The sequence below is a fragment of the Dromaius novaehollandiae genome, chromosome 38 (genome assembly GCF_036370855.1).
Source record: "Dromaius novaehollandiae isolate bDroNov1 chromosome 38, bDroNov1.hap1, whole genome shotgun sequence".
In the NCBI taxonomy this organism is placed as follows: Eukaryota; Metazoa; Chordata; class Aves; order Casuariiformes; family Dromaiidae; genus Dromaius; species Dromaius novaehollandiae.
In genome coordinates, this window is record NC_088137.1 from 447,476 (window position 1) to 466,618 (window position 19,143).

At 67.1% G+C, this 19,143-nt stretch overlaps 2 protein-coding genes across 2 annotated transcripts in view; one reads left to right on the top strand and one right to left on the bottom strand.

The window, feature by feature from the left end:
- The window catches only part of ATP4A (ATPase H+/K+ transporting subunit alpha), a 27,761-nt gene extending 15,318 nt beyond the window's left edge, over positions 1 to 12,443 (top strand). The window contains exons 13-23 of the mRNA XM_064503510.1: positions 791 to 948; positions 3,876 to 4,012; positions 4,499 to 4,649; positions 4,778 to 4,946; positions 6,475 to 6,629; positions 8,046 to 8,169; positions 8,774 to 8,919; positions 10,035 to 10,168; positions 11,254 to 11,355; positions 11,783 to 11,874; positions 12,315 to 12,443. Coding sequence (XP_064359580.1) covers positions 791 to 948; positions 3,876 to 4,012; positions 4,499 to 4,649; positions 4,778 to 4,946; positions 6,475 to 6,629; positions 8,046 to 8,169; positions 8,774 to 8,919; positions 10,035 to 10,168; positions 11,254 to 11,355; positions 11,783 to 11,874; positions 12,315 to 12,343 — 1,397 coding nt within the window. The 3' untranslated portion in view covers positions 12,344 to 12,443. The remainder of the gene's footprint in view (positions 1 to 790; positions 949 to 3,875; positions 4,013 to 4,498; positions 4,650 to 4,777; positions 4,947 to 6,474; positions 6,630 to 8,045; positions 8,170 to 8,773; positions 8,920 to 10,034; positions 10,169 to 11,253; positions 11,356 to 11,782; positions 11,875 to 12,314) is intronic.
- TMEM147 (transmembrane protein 147) lies at positions 12,427 to 18,765 on the bottom strand. Its single transcript, XM_064503516.1, has 7 exons — positions 18,551 to 18,765; positions 17,812 to 17,881; positions 16,996 to 17,061; positions 15,875 to 16,011; positions 14,572 to 14,656; positions 13,363 to 13,484; positions 12,427 to 12,574 (listed from the first exon to the last, which is right to left on the bottom strand). The coding sequence occupies exons 1-7, from the start codon at positions 18,625 to 18,627 to the stop codon at positions 12,454 to 12,456; spliced, it is 678 nt and encodes a 225-aa protein (XP_064359586.1). The 5' UTR covers positions 18,628 to 18,765; the 3' UTR covers positions 12,427 to 12,453.
- Positions 18,766 to 19,143: the final 378 nt, after the last annotated feature.

The following is a 19,143-nucleotide window of genomic DNA, read 5'->3' on the forward strand; positions in this document are numbered from 1 at the left end:
GTGTGCGCGTTGCGTGTGCGTTGCGTGTGCATTGTGTGTGCGTCGTATGTGCGTTGTGTGTGCGTCGCATGTGCATTGCATGTGCGTGGCGTGTGCATTGTGCGTGGATTGCATGTGCGTTGCGTGTGCGTTGCATGTGCATTGCATGTGCGTGGCGTGTGTGTTGTGCATGGATTGCATGTGTGTTGTGTGTGCATTGCATGTGCATTGCGTGTGCGTGGCGTGTGCGTTGTGCATGGATTGCATGTGTGTTGTGTGTGCGTTGCATGTGCATTGCATGTGCACTGCGTGTGCGTGGCGTGTGCGTGGCGTGTGCGTGGCGTGTGCATTGCATGTGTTTGCACGCGGATTCCATGTTTGTGGCGTGTGCGTGGCGCGTGCGTGGCGCGTGCGTGGCGCGTGTGTGGCGTGTGCATTGTGTGTGCGTGGCGTGTGCGTTGTGCGTGGATTGCATGTGTGTTGCGTGTGCGTTGCGTGTGCATTGCATGTGCATTGCATGTGCGTTGCGTGTCCGTTGCGTGTGCGTGGCGTGTGCGTGGCGTGGGCGTGGCGCGTGCATGGCGTGTGGATTGCATGTGTTTGCACGCGGATTCCATGTTTGTGGCCTGTGCATTGCGTGTGCATTGCGTGTGGATTGTGTGTGCATTGCGTGTGCATTGCATGTGTTTGCACGCGGATTCCATGTTTGTGGCGTGTGTGTGCTGCGTGCGTGGTGTGTGCGTGGCGTGTGCATTGCATGTCCATTGCGTGTGCGTGGCGCGGGCGTGGCGGGGGCGTGGCGCGGGCGCAGGCTTCTGCCAGGGCTGGCTGGAGGGGCCGGGGGAGGGGCTGAGCGCGGAGCAGCTGCCGGGGGAGGGGCTCTGCTTCACCGGCCTCGTCGCCATGATCGACCCCCCCCGCGCCTCCGTCCCCGCCGCCGTCCGCAAGTGCCGCACCGCCGGCATCCGGGTGAGCAGCGCGCAACACGCAACACGCTACACGCCACGCGCAACGCGCAACACGCAACACGCAACGCGCAACGTGCCATGGGCAACCGGCGTTGCATCACACGCAACACGCAACGCGCAACGTGCAACACACCACATGCAACACGCTACACGCAACACGCTACACGCAACACGCCAGGCGCAACGCGCAACACGCAACGCGCAACACGCAACACGCCACGCGCCACACGCAACACGCCACGCGCAACACGCAACACGCAACGCGCCACGCGCAACGCGCGCAACACGCAACACGCCACGCGCAACACGCAACGCGCCACACGCAACACGCAACCCGCAACGCGCAACACGCAACACGCAACGCGCAACACGCAACACGCCACGCGCAACACGCAACACGCTACACGCAACACGCCACGCGCAACGCACAACACGCAACGCGCAACACGCAACACGCAACGCGCCACGCGCAACGCACAACACGCAACGCGTCATGGGCAACCAGCGTTGCATCACACGCAACACGCAACGCGCAACGCGCAACATGCAACACGCAACGTGCCACGCGCAACACGCAACACGCCACGCGCAACACGCTACACGCCACGCGCAACACGCAACGTGCCATGGGCAACCGGCGTTGCATCACACGCAACACGCCACGCGCAACACGCTACACGCAACGCGCAACGCGCAACGCGTCATGGGCAACCGGCGTTGCATCACATGCAACACGCAACGTGCCATGCACAACCTGCAACGCGCAGCACACATCGTACAACATGTAATTGCAACATGCCATGCGCAACATGCAACATGCAACGTGCATCATGCAACACGCTGCATGCAACATGCGATGCACAAGTGCAACATGCAATGCACAACATGCAACATGCAATGTGCATCGTGCAACATGTAATTGCAACATGCGATGCACCAGGAGCAACATGCGCTGTGCATCATGCAACCTGCGATGCACAACATGCAACATGCCACATGCAGCATGCGATGCACAACATGCAACATGCCACATGCAGCATGCGATGCACAACATGCAACGTGCAATGTGCAACATGCAATGCACCAGGTGCAACACGCGACGTGAGTCATGCAACACGCCACATGCAACATGTAATTGCAACATGCGATGCACCACGTGCAACATGCAAGGTGCAACACGCACTGTGCAACACGCAACGTGACTGCATCTGTGTGCGTGTCCCTGTGTGCGTGTGAACCGTGTGCGTGTCCTGTGTCCCATGTCCCCATGTGCATGTCCCTGTCCTCTGTCCCATGTCCGTGTCCTGTGTCCCGTGTCTGTCCCATGTCCCGTGTCTGTCCCATGTCCCCTGTGCTTGTCCCGTGTCCCATGGCCCTGTGTCCCCTGTCCATGTCCCGGGTCCCCTGTCCCATGTCTGTGTGTGTCCCCATGTCTGTGTCCGTGTCCTGTGTCCCATTCGTGTCCTCTGTGTGTGTCCCATGTCCCTCCATGTCCCCGTGTCCCCATCCCTGTGTCCCCCATCCATGTGTCTGTGTCCATGTCCTTGTCCCCATGTCCTGTGTCCCATGTCGTCCCATGTCCCCCATGTCCCCCACGTCCCCTGTGTCCCCCCACGTCCCCTGTGTCCCCCCATGTCCCCATGTCCCTCCATGTCCCCCCATGTCCCTCCATGTCCCTCCATGTCCCCCATGTCCCCCCGTGTCCCCCATGTCCCCCCATGTCCCCCCATGTCCCTCCATGTCCCCCCATGTCCCCCATGTCCCTCCATGTCCCCCACGTCCCCTGTGTCCCCCCATGTCCCCCCATGTCCCCCATGTCCCCCATGTCCCTCCATGTCCCCCCATGTCCCTCCATGTCCCTCCATGTCCCCCCATGTCCCTCCATGTCCCTCCATGTCCCTCCATGTCCCCCCATGTCCCCCATGTCCCTCCATGTCCCCCCATGTCCCTCCATGTCCCTCCATGTCCCCCCATGTCCCTCCATGTCCCTCCATGTCCCCCCATGTCCCCCCATGTCCCTCCATGTCCCCCATGTCCCCCCATGTCCCCCATGTCCCCCCATGTCCCCCATGTCCCTCCATGTCCCCCATGTCCCCCCATGTCCCCCATGTCCCCCCATGTCCCCCCATGTCCCCCATGTCCCTCCATGTCCCTCCATGTCCCCCATGTCCCCCCATGTCCCTCCATGTCCCCCCATGTCCCTCCATGTCCCCCCATGTCCCCCCATGTCCCCCCATGTCCCCCCATGTCCCTCCATGTCCCTCCATGTCCCTCCATGTCCCCCATGTCCCTCCATGTCCCCCATGTCCCCCATGTCCCCCATGTCCCTCCATGTCCCCCATGTCCCCCCATGTCCCTCCATGTCCCCCATGTCCCCCATGTCCCTCCATGTCCCCCATGTCCCCCCATGTCCCTCCATGTCCCCCATGTCCCCCCCATGTCCCCCCATGTCCCCCCATGTCCCTCCATGTCCCCCATGTCCCCCCATGTCCCTCCATGTCCCCCATGTCCCCCATGTCCCCCATGTCCCTCCATGTCCCCCATGTCCCCCATGTCCCTCCATGTCCCCCATGTCCCCCCATGTCCCCCATGTCCCCCATGTCCCCCCATGTCCCTCCATGTCCCCCATGTCCCCCATGTCCCTCCATGTCCCCCATGTCCCCCATGTCCCTCCATGTTCCCCATGTCCCCCATGTCCCTCCATGTCCCCCATGTCCCCCCATGTCCCTCCATGTCCCCCATGTCCCCCCCATGTCCCCCCATGTCCCGCCATGTCCCCCATGTCCCCCCATGTCCCCCCATGTCCCTCCATGTCCCTCCATGTCCCCCATGTCCCCCCATGTCCCCCCATGTCCCCCCATGTCCCCCATGTCCCCCCATGTCCCCCCATGTCCCCATGTCCCCCGTGTCCCCTGTCCCCCCCCGCAGGTGATCATGGTGACAGGTGACCACCCCATCACGGCTCGGGCCATCGCCGGTGCCGTCGGCATCATCTCGGAGGGCAGCGAAACCCCCGAGGACCTGGCGGCCCGGCTGCGCCTGCCGCTCGAGCAGGTCGACTACAGGTGCGACCCGCCGCCGCGGGCCCAGGCGTCCGGGAAGGGCCCAGGCGTCCGGGAGGGGCCCAGGCGTCCGGGAAGGGCCCAGGCGTCCGGGAGGGGCCCAGGCATCCGGGGGGGGCCCAGGTGTCCGGGGGGGCCCAGGTGTCCGGGAGGGACCCAGGCATCCGGGGGCACCCAGGCGTCCGGGAAGGGGCCCAGGCATCCGGGGGGGGCCCAGGTGTCCAGGGGGTCCCAGGCGTCCGGGAGGGACCCAGGCGTCCGGGAAGAGGCCCAGGTGTTTGGGAAGGGCCCAGGTGTCCGGGAAGGGCCCAGGCATCCGGGAGGGGCCCAGGTGTCCAGGGAGGGGCCCAGGTGTCCAGGGTGCAACCCAGGCATCTGGGTGGGACCCAGGTGTCATGGAGGGACCCAGGCGTCCGGGGGGACCCAGGCGTCCAGGAGGGGCCCAGGCGTCCGGGGGGCCCCGGCGTGCTGACACGGGGCGTGGCGCAGGCAGGCCCGGGCGCGGGTGCTCACCGGGGCGCAGCTGCAGGAGCTGGAGCCGTCGGCGCTGGTGGAGGCTCTGCGCAGCCACCCGGAGATGGTCTTCGCCCGCACGTCGCCCCAGCAGAAGCTGGTGATCGTGGAGAGCTGCCAGCGCCTGGTGGGACATGGGGACATGGGGGACATGGGGGACATGGGGGACATGCATGTGCCATGTCACTGAGCTGTCCCTGTCCTATGTGCCTGGCATGTTCCTGGCGTGTGCCCGGCGCGTCCCCGTGTCCCCAGGGCGCCATCGTGGCGGTGACGGGTGACGGTGTCAACGACTCCCCGGCGCTGAAGAAGGCCGACATCGGGGTGGCCATGGGCATCGCCGGCTCCGACGCCGCCAAGAACGCCGCCGACATGATCCTGCTCGACGACAACTTCGCCTCCATCGTCACCGGTGTTGAGCAGGGTGCGACACGCCCCCACACGCCCCCACACGCCCTGACACGCCTCCACACGCATCAACACCTCAACCTGCCTCAACACTCGTCAACACAACTCAACACACCTCAACACAACTCAACACAACTCAACTCAACTCAACACACCTCAACGCAACTCAATACAACACAACACAACTCAATGCAACTCAACGCAACTCAATACAACACAACGCAACTCAACACACCTCAACTCAACTCAACGCAACTCAACTCAACGCACCTCAACGCAACTCAACGCAACTCAACTCAACGCACCTCAACGCAACTCAACGCAACTCAACGCAGCTCAACACCTCAACACACATCAACACAACTCAACACACCTCAACACAACTCAACACAACTCAACAACGCAACTCAACGCAGCTCAACACCTCAACACAACTCAACACACCTCAACACAACTCAACTCAACACAACTCAATGCAACTCAATGCAACTCAACGCAACGCAACTCAACACACCTCAACACAACTCAACACACCTCAACGCACCTCAACACACCTCAACACACCTCAACACAACTCAACTCAACTCAACACAACTCAACACATCTCAACACAACTCAACTCAACGCACCTCAACGCACCTCAACGCAACTCAACAATGCACCTCAACGCAGCTCAACACCTCAACACACATCAACACAACTCAACACAACTCAACTCAACACAACTCAATGCAACTCAATGCAACTCAACGCAATGCAACTCAACTCAACACACCTCAACACAACTCAACACAACTCAACACACCTCAACACACCTCAACGCAACTCAACACAACTCAACACAACACAACTGAACTCAACACACCTCAACACAACTCAACGCAACTCAACTCAACGCAACTCAACTCAATGCAACTCAACGCAACTCAACGCAACTCAACACACATCAACACAACTCAACCCCTCAACACATGGGCCCACACGTGTGGGCGTCATAGCATGTGAGAACACACATGGACATGCGTGTAGGCATCATGGCACATAAGAAGGCACACAAACGCCTGTAGGCTTCATAACACGTGTGAACATGCATGTAGACATAACACAAGAACATGCATGAACATGTGGGTAGATGTCATAACACGGGAGAACACATATGAACACGCATGTGGGTATCATGGCGTGCAAAAACATGTCAACATGCTTGTGGGCATCCTAGCACGTGAGACCACGCATGGCGTGAACATGTGTATAGATGTCACAACAGGTGAGAACATGCATGGACATGCCTGTAGACACCATAACACGTGTGAGCACGTGTGCAGACACCATAACATGTGCAAACACACCTGTAGACACCATAACACGTTCTAACATGTGCATAGACACTGTAACACATGAGAACACGTGCTTAGGCACCATAACACGTGGAACCATCCATGTAGACACCATAACATGAGCGAACACGGGTGCAGAGACGGTAACACGCGTGACGCCACACGCGGACACGGTAACACGCGTGATGCCGCGTGCCGTCCCCCCAGGCCGCCTGATCTTCGACAACCTGAAGAAGTCGATCGCCTACACGCTGACCAAGAACATCCCCGAGCTGACGCCCTACCTGGTCTACATCACCGCCAGCGTCCCCCTGCCCCTGGGCTGCATCACCATCCTCTTCATCGAGCTCTGCACCGACATCGTACGTGGGCGCACACCCCCCCCCCGGACGCCTGGGCCCCTCCCGGACACCTGGGTCCCCCTTGGATGCCTGGGCCCTTCCAGACACCTGGGTTCCCCCAGACACCTCAGCCCCGCCCGGACACCTGGGCCCCTCCCCGGATGCCGGGGCCCCTCCCGGACACCTGGGTCCCTCCTGGACTCCTGGGCCCCTCCCGGACACCTGGGTCCCCCTTGGATGCCTGGGCCCTTCCAGACACCTGGGTTCCCCCCGACACCTCAGCCCCGCCCGGACACCTGGGCCCCTCCTGGACACCTGGGTCCCTCCCCGGATGCCGGGCCCCTCCCGGACTCCTGGGCCCCTCCCAGACTCCTGGGCCCCTCTCGGACACCTGGGTCCCTCCCAGACACCTGGGTCCCCCTTGGACGCCTGGGCCCCTCCCGGACGCCTGGGCCCCTCTCGGACGCCTGGGCCCCTCCCGGACACCTGGGTCCCCCTTGGATGCCTGGGCCCTTCCAGACACCTGGGTTCCCCCCGACACCTCAGCCCTGCCCGGACACCTGGGCCCCTCCCAGACTCCTGGGTCCCTCCCCGGACGCCTGGGCCCCTCCCGGACACCTGGGTCTCCCTTGGATGCCTGGGCCCTTCCAGACACCTGGGTTCCCCCAGACACCTCAGCCCCGCCCAGACACCTGGGCCCCTCCCCGGATGCCGGGGCCCCTCCTGGACACCTGGGCCCCTCCCCAGATGCCGGGGCCCCTCCCTGGACGCCTGGGTCCCCCCCGGATGCCTGGGTCCCTCCCCGATGCCTGGGTCCCCCCGGACGCCTGGGCCCCTCCCTGGACGCCTGGGCCCCTCCCGGACGCCTGGGTCCCCCTTGGATGCCTGAGCCCCTCCCGGATGCCTGGGCCCCTCCTGGACACCTGGACCCCCCCCCCCCAGACTCCTGGGCCCCTCCCGGATGCCTGGGCCCCTCCCAGATGCCTGGGCCCCTCTCGGACACCTGGGCCCCTCTCGGACACCTGGGTCCCTCCCAGATGCCTGGGTCCCTTCCAGACACCTGGGTCCCCCTTGGATGCCTGGGTCCCTCCCGGACGCCTGGGCCCCTCTCAGACACCTGGGTCCCTCCCAGATGCCTGGGTCCCTTCCAGACACCTGGGTCCCCCTTGGATGCCTGGGCCCCTCTCGGACACCTGGGCCCCTCTCGGACACCTGGGTCCCTCCCAGATGCCTGGGTCCCTTCCAGACACCTGGGTCCCCCTTGGATGCCTGGGTCCCTCCCGGACGCCTGGGCCCCTCTCAGACACCTGGGCCCATCTGGCCACCTGGGCCCCTTCTCGGCTGCCTGGGCCCCCCGGGCACCTGGGTCCCCCTTGGATGCCTGGGCCCCTCCCGGCCGCCTGGGCCCTCACCCGGCCGCCTGGGCCCCTCCCGCAGTTCCCCTCGGTGTCGCTGGCCTACGAGCGGGCCGAGAGCGACATCATGCACCTGAAGCCCCGCAACCCCCGGCGCGACCGGCTGGTCAACGAGCCGCTGGCCGCCTACTCCTACTTCCAGATCGGTGCGCCCGGACGCCGGGGCCCTTCGGGGCAGGGGGGGGGCGGGGGGGGGGGCCTGGGTCCCCGCGCGGTGGCGGGAGGGTGGTGGGACGGACGCTGGGGTCCCGCAATGGCTGGGTCCCTCCTGGACGCCTGGGCCCCTCCCTGGGCACCTGGTCCCCTCCCTGGGTGCCTGGGTCCCCCCCGGATACCTGGGCCCCTCCCGGACGCCTGGGCCCCTCCTGGACGCCTGGGCCCCTCCCTGGACGCCTGGGCCCCTCCTGGACACCTGGGCCCCTCCCGGATGCCTGGGCCCCCCTGGCCGCCTGAGCCCCTCCCTGGCTGCCTGGGCCCCCCCGGACACCTGGGCCCCTCCCTGGCCACCTGGGCCCCCCCAGACGCCTGGGCCCCTCCCCGGGCACCTGGGCCCCTCCCGGACACCTGGGCCCCCCTGGACGCCTGGGCCCCTCCCCGGGCACCTGGGCCCCTCCCGGACGCCTGGGCCCCCCTGGACACCTGGGTCCCCTGGACTCCTGGGTGCCCCTGGCTGCCTGGGGCCCCCCGGATGCCTGGGCCCCCTCCCGGACGCCTGGGCCCCTCCCGGACGCCTGGGCCCCGCTGCTGCAGGCGCCATGCAGTCCTTCGCGGGCTTCGTGGACTACTTCGTGGCGCTGGCGCAGGAGGGCTGGTGGCCGGCGCTGGTGCTGGGGCTGCGGCCGCGCTGGGAGGACACGCGGGAGCAGGAGCTGCAGGACAGCTACGGGCAGCAGTGGGTGCGTCCGGCCCCTATACCCACCCTATACCCACCCTATACCACCCCTATACCCACCCTATACCACCCCTATACCCACCCTATACCCACCCTATACCACCCCTATACCGCCCCTATACCCACCCTATACCGCCCCTATACGGCCCCGACGCGGCCCCTATACGACCTGGCCACTTCACATCCTCTATAGAGTCCCTATACGGCTCCTACACAGCCCCTACACAGACCCTACACAGTCCCTATATGACCTGGCTGCTTCATATCCCCTATATAATCCCTATATGGCCCCTATGCAGCCCCTATACGGACCCTACACAATCCCTATGAGACCTGGCTGCTTCACATCCCCCATACAATGCCTACATGGCCCCTATGCAGCCCCTATACGGACCCTACACAGTCCCTATGAGACCTGGCTGCTTCACATCCCCTATACAATCCCTATATGGCCCCTATGCAGCCCCTATGTGGCCCTTATATGGCCCCTACGCATCCCCTATATGATCCAGTCACTTCACATCCCCTATGGGGACCCTATATGGCCCCTATGCAGCCCCTGTGCGGACCCTACACAGACCCTACACAGTCCTGGCCACTTCACATCCCCTGTATGGTCCCTATGCAGCTCCTATGTGGACCCTATGTGGCCCCTACGCAGCCCCTATATGGACCCTACAAGACCCAGCACTTCACATCCCCTATATGGTCCCTGTATGGCCCCTACGCATCCCCTGTGTGGCACCTGTGTGGCCCCTACACAGTCTCCATATGACTCTGTACAGACCCCCTATACGGCCACTTCACATCCCCTATTTGGACCCTATACTGCCCCTATGCATACCCTACGTAGGCCCTACGCAGTCCATACATGACCCGGCCACTTCATGTCCCCTGTGCAGCCCCTATGTGGACCCTACGTGGCCTCCACGTATCCCCTATAGGGACCCTACACAGTCCCTATATGACCCGGCCACTTCACGGCCCCTACGCGGCCCCACGGAGCCCTACACACGCGTGCTCGCGGCTGCCGGTGCGCGCGCGCGCGTCTCCGTGCGTGTGCGTGCACGCCCATACGTGTCCGCACGTGTCCATACGTGTCCATACGTGCCGGCGCAGACCTTCGGGCAGCGGCTGCGGCAGCAGTACACCTGCTACACCGTCTTCTTCATCAGCATCGAGATGTGCCAGATCGCCGACGTGCTCATCCGCAAGACCCGGCGCCTCTCCCTGCTGCAGCAGGGGCTGCTGCGGTGCCGCCCGCCCCTATGGGGGCTATGGGGGGGCTATGGGGGGGCGGGGGGGGGGCTATGGGGGCTCCTGGGGGGCTATAGGGGGGCTATAGGGGGGCTATAGGGGGGCTGGGGGGGGGCTATACGGGCTAGGGGGGCTCCTGGGGGGCTATGGGGGCTATAGGGGCTAGGGGGGCTATAGGGGGGCTGGGGGGGGGCTATGGGGGCTCCGGGGGGGCTATAGGGGAGCTATAGGGGGGCTATAGGGGGCTGGGGGGGGGCTATGGGGGGCTGGGGGGGGCTATGGGGGCTATGGGGGGGCTATAGGGGCTATAGGGGCTAGGGGGGCTATAGGGCCTATGGGGGCTATAGGGCCTATGGGGGCTATGGGGGCTATAGGGGCTGGGGGGGCTATAGGGGTTAGGGGGGCTATAGGGGGGCTGGGGGCTAGGGGGGCTATAGGGGTTAGGGGGGCTAAAGGGGCTATGGGGGCTATGGGGGCTATGGGGGGGCTGGGGGCTATAGGGGCTGCTATAGGGGCTGCTGCGGTGCCACCTGCAGGGGCTATCGGGGGGGCTATCGGGGGGCTATAAGGGGCTGCTATAGGGGGCTATAGGGGCTCCTGGGGGGCTGCTATAGGGGCTGATATGGAGGCTGCCATGGGGGGCTGCTGGGGGGCTATGGGGGGCTTCTATGGGGGCTATAGGGGCTGCTGGGGGGGGCTATGGGAGCTGCTATAGGGGCTGCTATGGGGGGATGGTATAGGAGGCTATAGGGGGCTGCTATACGGCCTGCTATGGGGGCTGCTATGGGGACTATAGGCACTGCTATGGGGGGATGCTATGGGGCTGCTATGGGGGCTGGGGGCTGCTATAGGGGTCAAGGGAATGGGGGCTATAGGGGAGAGGATCTGGGGCCTATAGGGACTGCTGAAGGAGACTGCTATAGGGCAGGGGCTATAGGCGACAGGGGCTGCTATAGGGGAGAGGGCGGCCAGCGGGGGCAGGGTAGGGGGGGCCCGGCTCTATAGGTGCCTACGGGAGCCTATAGGGGCCTATAGGGGCCGGCGGGGGCCTACAGGGGCTATAGGTGCCGTGTGCCCGCAGGAACCACATCCTGGTGATCGCCATCGTCTTCCAGGTCTCCATCGGCTGCTTCCTCTGCTACTGCCCCGGGATGCCCAACATCTTCAACTTCATGCCCATCCGGTGCGCCCGGACGCCGGGGCCCCTCTGCCCGGACGCCTGGGCCCCTCCCGCCCCGGGTCCCTCCCGTCCCGGACGCCTGGGCCCCTCTGCCCCGGACACCTGGGTCCTTCCTGCCCCGGGTCCCTCCCGTCCCGGACGCCGGGGCCCCTCTGCCCCGGACACCTGGGTCCTTCCTGCCCCGGGTCCCTCCCGTCCCGGACGCCTGGGCCCCTCTGCCCCGGACACCTGGGTCCTTCCTGCCCCGGGTCCCTCCCGTCCCGGACGCCTGGGCCCCTCTGCCCTGGGCCCCTCCCACCCCGGGTCTCTCCTGCCCCGGACACCTGGGCCCCTCCTGGACACCTGGGTCTCCCCGGACGCCTGGGCCCCTCGCGGACGCCTGGGTCTCCCCGGACGCCTGGGCCCCCTGACCCTCCCGCTGCCCCCCCAGGTTCCAGTGGTGGCTGGTGCCGATGCCCTTCGGCGTCCTCATCCTCCTCTACGACGAGGTCCGGAAGCTGGGAGTGCGGCGGCACCCGGGAAGTGAGTAACCGCCCCGGACGCCTGGGCCCCTCCCGGACGCCTGGGCCCCTCCCGGACACCTGGGCCCCCTCCCGGACGTCTGGGCCCCTCCCAGACGCCTGGGCCCCCCCACACGCCTGGGCCCCTTCCCGGACACCCGGGTACCACGGATGCCTGGGCCCCTTCCCGGACGCCTGGGCCCCCCCCGGACACCTGGGCCCCTTCCCGGACGCCTGGGTCCCTTCCCAGATGCCTGGGTCCCCTCCGGACGCCTGGGTCCCTCCCCGGACACCTGGGCCCCCCCCCGGACTCCTGGGCCCCTCCCAGACACTTGGGTCCCTTCCCGGACGCCTGGGCCCCTTCCCGGACACCTGGGTGCCCCTGGACGCCTGGGCCCTTCCCGGACACCTGGGCCCCTTCCCGGACGCCTGGGCCCCCGCTGACGCTCTCCCTCCCCGCAGGCTGGTGGGACCGCGAGCTCTACTACTGAGACCGCCGGCGCCGGGGGGGGAGACACGACCCCCCCCCCCCCCCCGCAGCCGCGGGGACAATAAAGACACCGTCACGGCCGCGTCAGCCGGTCGCCGTCAGCCGCTTTATTCAGGGCCCCGGGAGGAGGGTGACGAGGAGGCGCAGGGCGCCCAGGCCCAGGGCCCCCGCCAGAGCCGCCCGGGCCCCCAGCGCCGCCCAGGGGCCCAGCCCCAGCGCCTGCCCCGCCCACCTGCGCCGGGGGAGGGCGGGGCCTCAGCGGGACACGCCCCCCGAGGACACGCCCCCCCCCTCCTCCTCCTCCCCGGGGCGGCTGCGGCGCTTTAAGGGCTCCCCCCTCCCTCCCGGAGTGGCAGCGCCGATAGGCCACGCCCCCTCCCGCAGGACACGCCCCCTCCAGCTGGCCACGCCCCCCATTGGAACCCTCAGTCCCAGCCCTAAGCCACGCCCCCTCCCGCTGGCCACGCCCCCTATTGGAACCCTTAAGCCCCCTGCTGGCCACGCCCCCCATTGGAACCCTCAGTCCTGGCCCTAAGCCACGCCCCCTCCCGCTGGCCACGCCCCCCCATTGGAGCCCTTAAGCCTCCCTCCCACTGGCCACGCCCCCCATTGGAGCCCTCAGTCCCAGCCCTAAGCCACGCCCCCTCCAGCTGGCCACGCCCCCATTGGAACCCTGAGAGCCAGCCCTAAGCCACACCCCCTTCTACAAGCCCCGCCCCCTGCAGCAACCCCTTAGCCCCAGCCACAAGCCCCGCCCCCTCACAAGCCCCACCCCCTCTCAGAACCCCATTTCTCCCACTGCAGCAGCACCAAGCCCCGCCCCTTCCCCTAAGCCCCGCCCCCAGCCACAAGCCCCGCCCCCCCTCCGACACCCTGACCACCCCCCAGGGCCCATCCACCCTCCCAAGCCCCCGCTGCCCCGTGGCCCCGCCCCCCTCCGGGAAGCCCCACCCCCCGCGGAGGCCCCGCCCCCGGAAGCCCCGCCCCCCGCCGGAAGCCCCGCCCCCGGAAGCGGCTCACTCGAGCAGGAAGGCCTTGTAGACGCTGAGGGCCAGCAGCAGCCCCAGGGGCAGGCGGAGCCGCGGCGGCAGGTCGTGGCGGGACGAGAGCCAGACCAGGGCGGCCGCCGCCACGTGCTGCGCCTGTGCGGGGGGGGGACGGGTGTCAACACCCCCACGGGGTGACGCAACACCCACCCAGGGGGGAAACACCCCGCCCAGGGGGGGATAACGGTGACCAGGGCGGCCGCCGCCACGTGCTGCGCCTGTGCGGGGGGGGGACGGGGTGTCAACACCCTGACAAGGTGACAACAACACCCATCGGGGTAACACAACACCCCCACAGGCGGAAACACCCCGCCCAGGGGGGGATAATGGGGACCAGGGCGGCCGCCGCCACGTGCTGTGCCTGTGCGGGGGGGGGGGACGGGGTGTCAACACCCTGACGAGGTGACAACAACACCCTGCCGGGGGGGGACAACACCCGGCACAGGGTGACAAGGGCGACCGAGGCAGCAGCCTGGGGCAGGAAGGGGGCTGCGACAGGGCAGTTTGGGGGGATTTGGGGGTGTTTGGGGGCATTTTGGGGCCTCAGCAGGATGATGTCGCTCTGGGGGTCGGTCTGGGGCAGGTTTTGGGGCAGTTTGGGGGGATTTGGGGGCGGTTTGGACTCACCAGGCTGATATTGTGCTGGGGGTTGGTTTGGGGGCAGATTTGGGGGCAGTTCGGGGCGGTTTTGGGGCAGGTTTTGGGGCGGTTTCGACTCACCAGGCTGATACCGTGCTGGGGGGGCAGTTCGGGATGGTTTTGGGGCAGGTTTTGGGGGCATTTCAGGCGGTTTTGGGGGCGGTTTGGACTCACCAGGCTGATATCGTGCTGGGGGGCAGTTTGGGATGGTTTTGGGGCAGATTTTGGGGGCATTTCAGGCGGTTTTGGGGGCGGTTTGGACTCACCAGGCTGATATCGTGCTGGGGGGGCAGTTCGGGATGGTTTTGGGGCAGGTTTTGGGGGCATTTCAGGCGGTTTTGGGGGCGGTTTGGACTCACCAGGCTGATACCGTGCTGGGGGGCAGTTCGGGATGGTTTTGGGGCAGATTTTGGGGGCATTTCAGGCGGTTTTGGGGGCGGTTTGGACTCACCAGGCTGATACCGTGCTGGGGGGGCAGTTCGGGATGGTTTTGGGGCAGGTTTTGGGGGCATTTCAGGCGGTTTTGGGGGCGGTTTGGACTCACCAGGCTGATGTTGGAGTCGAGGCCCATCTGCAGGTAGCGCCAGTCGAACTCGATGCCCCGGGCGCCCACCCAGAGCGGCACGCACCTGCGGGGCCCAGGCGTCCGGGGGCTGCGGCACCCCCCGGCCCCCCCCCCGGCCCCCATAGCACCCCCCATGGCCCTTCAACCCCCCCCATAGCCCCTACAGACCCCCCCCCACCCCCCCCATGGCCCTATAGACCCCACAACCCCCCCCCCAGAGCCCTTATAGCCCCCTTGACACCCCCACGTGGGGCCTATAGACCCCCTAGTGCCCCCCTCCCTATAGCCCCCCCGCCCCTGGCCCCTATAGCACTCTCCAGCCTGGCCCCTATAGCACCCCTGGGCACCTATAGCCCTTTAATCCCCCCACACAGCCCCTTTAATACCTCCCTATAGCCCCTATAAGCCCCATAGTACCCCCCTGTATCCCTTACAGGCCCCACAACACTCCTCTGTGAGCCCTATAGCTGCTTTAATGCCCCCATGGTCCTTATAGACCCCATAGCTCCCCCCCACGGCCCCTACAGGCCCCATAAAACCCCCTGTGGTACCTACAGCCCCCAGCTGGGCCCCCTATAGGCCCCATAATTCCCCCCCACGGCCCCTATAGACCCTCTCTGATGGTGCTTTGTTACGTCTATAGGGCCCATAGCACCCCCCCGGCTCCTATAGGGCCCATAGCACCCCCCTGGCTCCTATAGGGCCCATAGCACCCCCCCGGCTCCTATAGGGCTCATAGCACCCCCCAGGGCTTCTATAGGGCCCACAGCTTCCCCATGGCTCCTATAGGACCCATAGCTCCCCCCCCCGCTCCTACAGGGCCCATAGCTTCCCCCGGCTCCTATAGGGCCCATAGCTCCCCCCGTGGCTCCTACAGGTCCCATAGCTCCACCCCTGGCTCCTATAGGGCCCATAGCTTCCCCCGGCTCCTATAGGGCCCATAGCTCCCCCCCGGCTCCTATAGGGCTCATAGCACCCCCCAGGGCTTCTATAGGGCTCATAGCACCCCCCAGGGCTTCTATAGGGCCCACAGCTTCTCCCTGGCTCTTATAGGGCCCATAGCTTCCCCCTGGCTCCTACAGGGCCCATAGCTCCACCCCTGGCTCCTATAGGGCCCATAGCTCCCCCCCGGCTCCTATAGGGCCCACAGCTCCCCCCCAGCTCCTATAGGGCCCACAGCTCCCCCCCGGCTCCTATAGGGCCCACAGCTCCCCCCCGGCTCCTATAGGGCCCACAGCTCCCCCCTGGCTCCTATAGGGCCCATAGGCCCCCGGGTCCCCACCTGGACGTGAGCAGCTCGGCGGTGGCCCAGCCCATGGCGGCCACCATGATCTTGTACTCGCCCTTCCCCGCGTTGCGGCCCAGGGCCAGCTGCAGCCCCGCCAGGTCCGCCAGGTCCACCGTGGCCTTCATGAACTCCTGACACCGCCAACACCGTCACAACACCATCACCAACAGCCCCAACAACACCCCCACTGCCCCCAGCGGACCCAACAACCCGAACAACCCCACGACCGCTGCCAATGGCCCCAACGCCAGGTCCGCCGTGGCCTTCATGAACTCCTGACACCGCCAACACCGTCACAACACCATCACCAACAGCCCCAACAACACCCCCACTGCCCCCAGCGGACCCAACAACCCGAACAACCCCACGACCGCTGCCAATGGCCCCAACGCCAGGTCCACCGTGGCCTTCATGAACTCCTGACACCGTCAACACCGTCACCGGTGCCAACACCGGCACCGGCAACACCCCCACCGCTCCCAACGGACCCAACAACCCAAACAGCCCCATGACCGCTGCCAACGGCCCCAACGCCAGGTCCACCGTGGCCTTCATGAACTCCTGACACCGCCAACACCGTCACAACACCATCACCAACAGCCCCAACAACACCCCCACCGCCCCCAACGGACCCAACAACCCAAACAACCCCCCCGCCAACAGCCCTTACGCCAGGTCCGCCAGGTCCACCGTGGCCTTCATGAACTCCTGACACCGCCGCCAACAGCGTCACCGTCACCAACAACAGCCTCAACAACACCCCCACCGCTGCCCGCGGCCCCAACAGCCCCCCCCAACGACCAACGGCCACCCAGGTCCACCCCGGCCTTCATGAGCTCCTGCGACCACCGCCAACAGCATCACTGTCGCTAACAACAGCCCCAAAACACCCCCACCACCACCCCAACACCCCAAATGTCCCCGTTGTCACCCGCGCCACAGCCAACGCCACCATCACCAACGTCCTCGTCCCCGACACCGTCTCCGCCATCGTCCTCACTCCGTTCCCACCGCCGCGACCAGCATCACCGTCACCCCCAGCGTCACCGTCCCCGTTGTCACCCGCGCCCCCGTCACCCGCATCCCCGTCACCCGCGCCCCCGTCACCAACTCACCCCCACGAGGTCGTAGCCGCCGGCCGCCCCCTCCCAGGTGGGGAAGAACGTGGCCAGGAAAAGCATCTGCGGGGGGGAAGGGCCCAGGCGTCCGGGGGCGGCCATGTTGCCCCCGCCCCCACCCCCACCCTGCAAGGGACCCAGGTGTCCGGGAGAGCGGGGGAGGGGAGGGACCCAGGTGTCCGAGCGCCCCCCCCTCCCCCCCAAAGGGGCCCAGGTGTCCGGTGAAGGGGGGTGATGAAGGGGCCCAGGTGTCCGGGGGGCCCAGGTGTCTGGGGGGGGGGAGCAGGGAGTTGGCATGAGGGGCCCCGGCGTCCAGGGGGGGTAACGGGAGGGGCCCCGGCATCCGGGGGGGTTGGCGCAAGGGGCCCCGGCGTCCGGGCCGGGGAGGGTTGGCGCGAGGGGCCCCGGCGTCCAGGGGGGGGAGGGTTGGCGCGAGGGGCCCCGGCGTCCGGGGGGGGGAGGGTTGGCGCGAGGGGCCCCGGCGTCCGGGGGGGGGGGGTTGGCGCGAGGGGCCCCGGCGTCTGGGCCGGGGGGGGGGTTGGCGTGAGGGGCCCCGGCGTCCGGGGGGGGGGGTTGGCGCGAGGGGCCCCGGCGTCCGGGGGGGGGGAGCGGGGGGTTGGCGTGCGGGGCCCCGGCGTCCGGGGCGGGTAACAGCAGGGGCCCCGGCGTCCGGGGGGGGGGGGGTTGGTGCGAGGGGCCCCAGCGTCCGGGGGCGGGTAACAGGAGGGGCCCCGGCGTCCGGGGGGGGGGTAACGGGAGGGGCCCCGGCGTCCGGGGGGGGGTAACAGGAGGGGCCCCGGCGTCCGGGCGCACCTTGCCCAGCTGCACCAGCAGGTAGGTGGCCCCGGCCTGGACGCAGCGCCAGAACGCGCAGTACTCGGAGCTGCCCCAGCACCACCAGTCGCACCAGTAAGGCCCCGCCCCCCCTCCCAGTTACCCCCCAGTGTCCCCAGTCACCCCCATCTGCCCCCAGTCACCCCCCCAGTTACCCCAGCCACCCCCCAGTGTCCCCAGTCACCCCCCCAGTTACTCCCCAGTGCAGTCCCATTACCCCCCCGTCTCCCTGGTCCACCAGTATCTCCCAGTCCCTCCCAGTAACCCCCCAACCCCCTCCAAGTGCTCCCAGTGGCCTCCCAGTCCCCTCCCAGCGCCCCCAGTCTCTCCCAGTAACTCCCAGGTCCTTCCAGTCCCCTCCCAGTGCCCTCAACCCCCTCCCAGCAACTCCCAGGCCCTCCTAGTCCCTTCCCAGTAACCCCCAGTCACCTCCCAGCATCTCCCGGTCCCTCCCAGTAACCCCCAATCCCCCCCAATGTACCCAGTCCCCTCCCAGTCCCTCCCAGTAACCCCCAACCCCTTCCCAGTGCCCCCAGCGGCCTCCCAGCGTCTCCTAGTGCCCTCCCAGTGCCCCCAGTCCCTCCCGGTCCCCCCCATCCCCTCCCAGCAACCCCCAGTCCCTCCCAGTGCCCCCAGTCCCCCCCCAATCCTTCCCAATCCCTTCCCAGTCCCCTCTCGTCCCCTCCCAGTCCCTCCCAGTGCTCCCAGTCCCGCTCACAGGCCGCTGCACTTGTACGTGATGAAATAGGGGAAATAGGCGAGAGCGAAGCAGTTGCCGAAGTGGAAGAGCGTCATGGCGGCGCCGGGGCGGGGGGGGCCCAGGCGTCCGGCGAGGGGGCCCAGGCGTCCGGGGGGGCCCAGGCGTCCGGGCCGCCGCTCACCTGCCGCCGCCGCCGCGGTGCATTGTGGGCGCGCAGGCCCCGCCCCTTCCGCGCCGACTACAGCTCCCGGCGGCCCCCGCGCGCGCGCGCTGTCAGTCACGGCGGGCCCCGCCCTCCCCGCGCCTCTGGCCACGCCCCCTCGGTTCCACCCCGCCCTGGGGCGCCGCTTGCCCCGCCCCCAGCGCCTCTGGCCACGCCCCCTCGGTTCTACCTACCCTGGGCACCGCTTGCCCCGCCCCCAGCGCCTCTGGCCCCGCCCCCTCGGTGCCACCCCGCCCCTCTGGCCACGCCCCTCGATTCCTTCCCCCCCCCCGCACCTCTTCCCCCTGGCCCCGCCCCCTCTGGCTCTGCCCCTGGCCACACCCCCAGCGCCTCTTGGCCACGCCCCCTAGGCTCCACCCCCATACAGCTTCCATGGCCCCGCCCCCGG

What these genes read in the sequence shown, in the direction of transcription:
- TMEM147 (XM_064503516.1), bottom strand. Translation starts at nt 18,627, where the DNA reads ATGACGCTCTTCCACTTCGGCAACTGCTTCGCTCTCGCCTATTTCCCC. An exon ending in GCGGCTACGACCTCGTGGGG is followed by an intron (nt 16,012 to 16,995) that starts GTGAGTTGGTGA and finishes TGGCGGTGTCAG; the next exon opens with GAGTTCATGAAGGCCACGGT. An exon ending in TCGACTCCAACATCAGCCTG is followed by an intron (nt 13,485 to 14,571) that starts GTGAGTCCAAAC and finishes CCCCCCGCACAG; the next exon opens with GCGCAGCACGTGGCGGCGGC.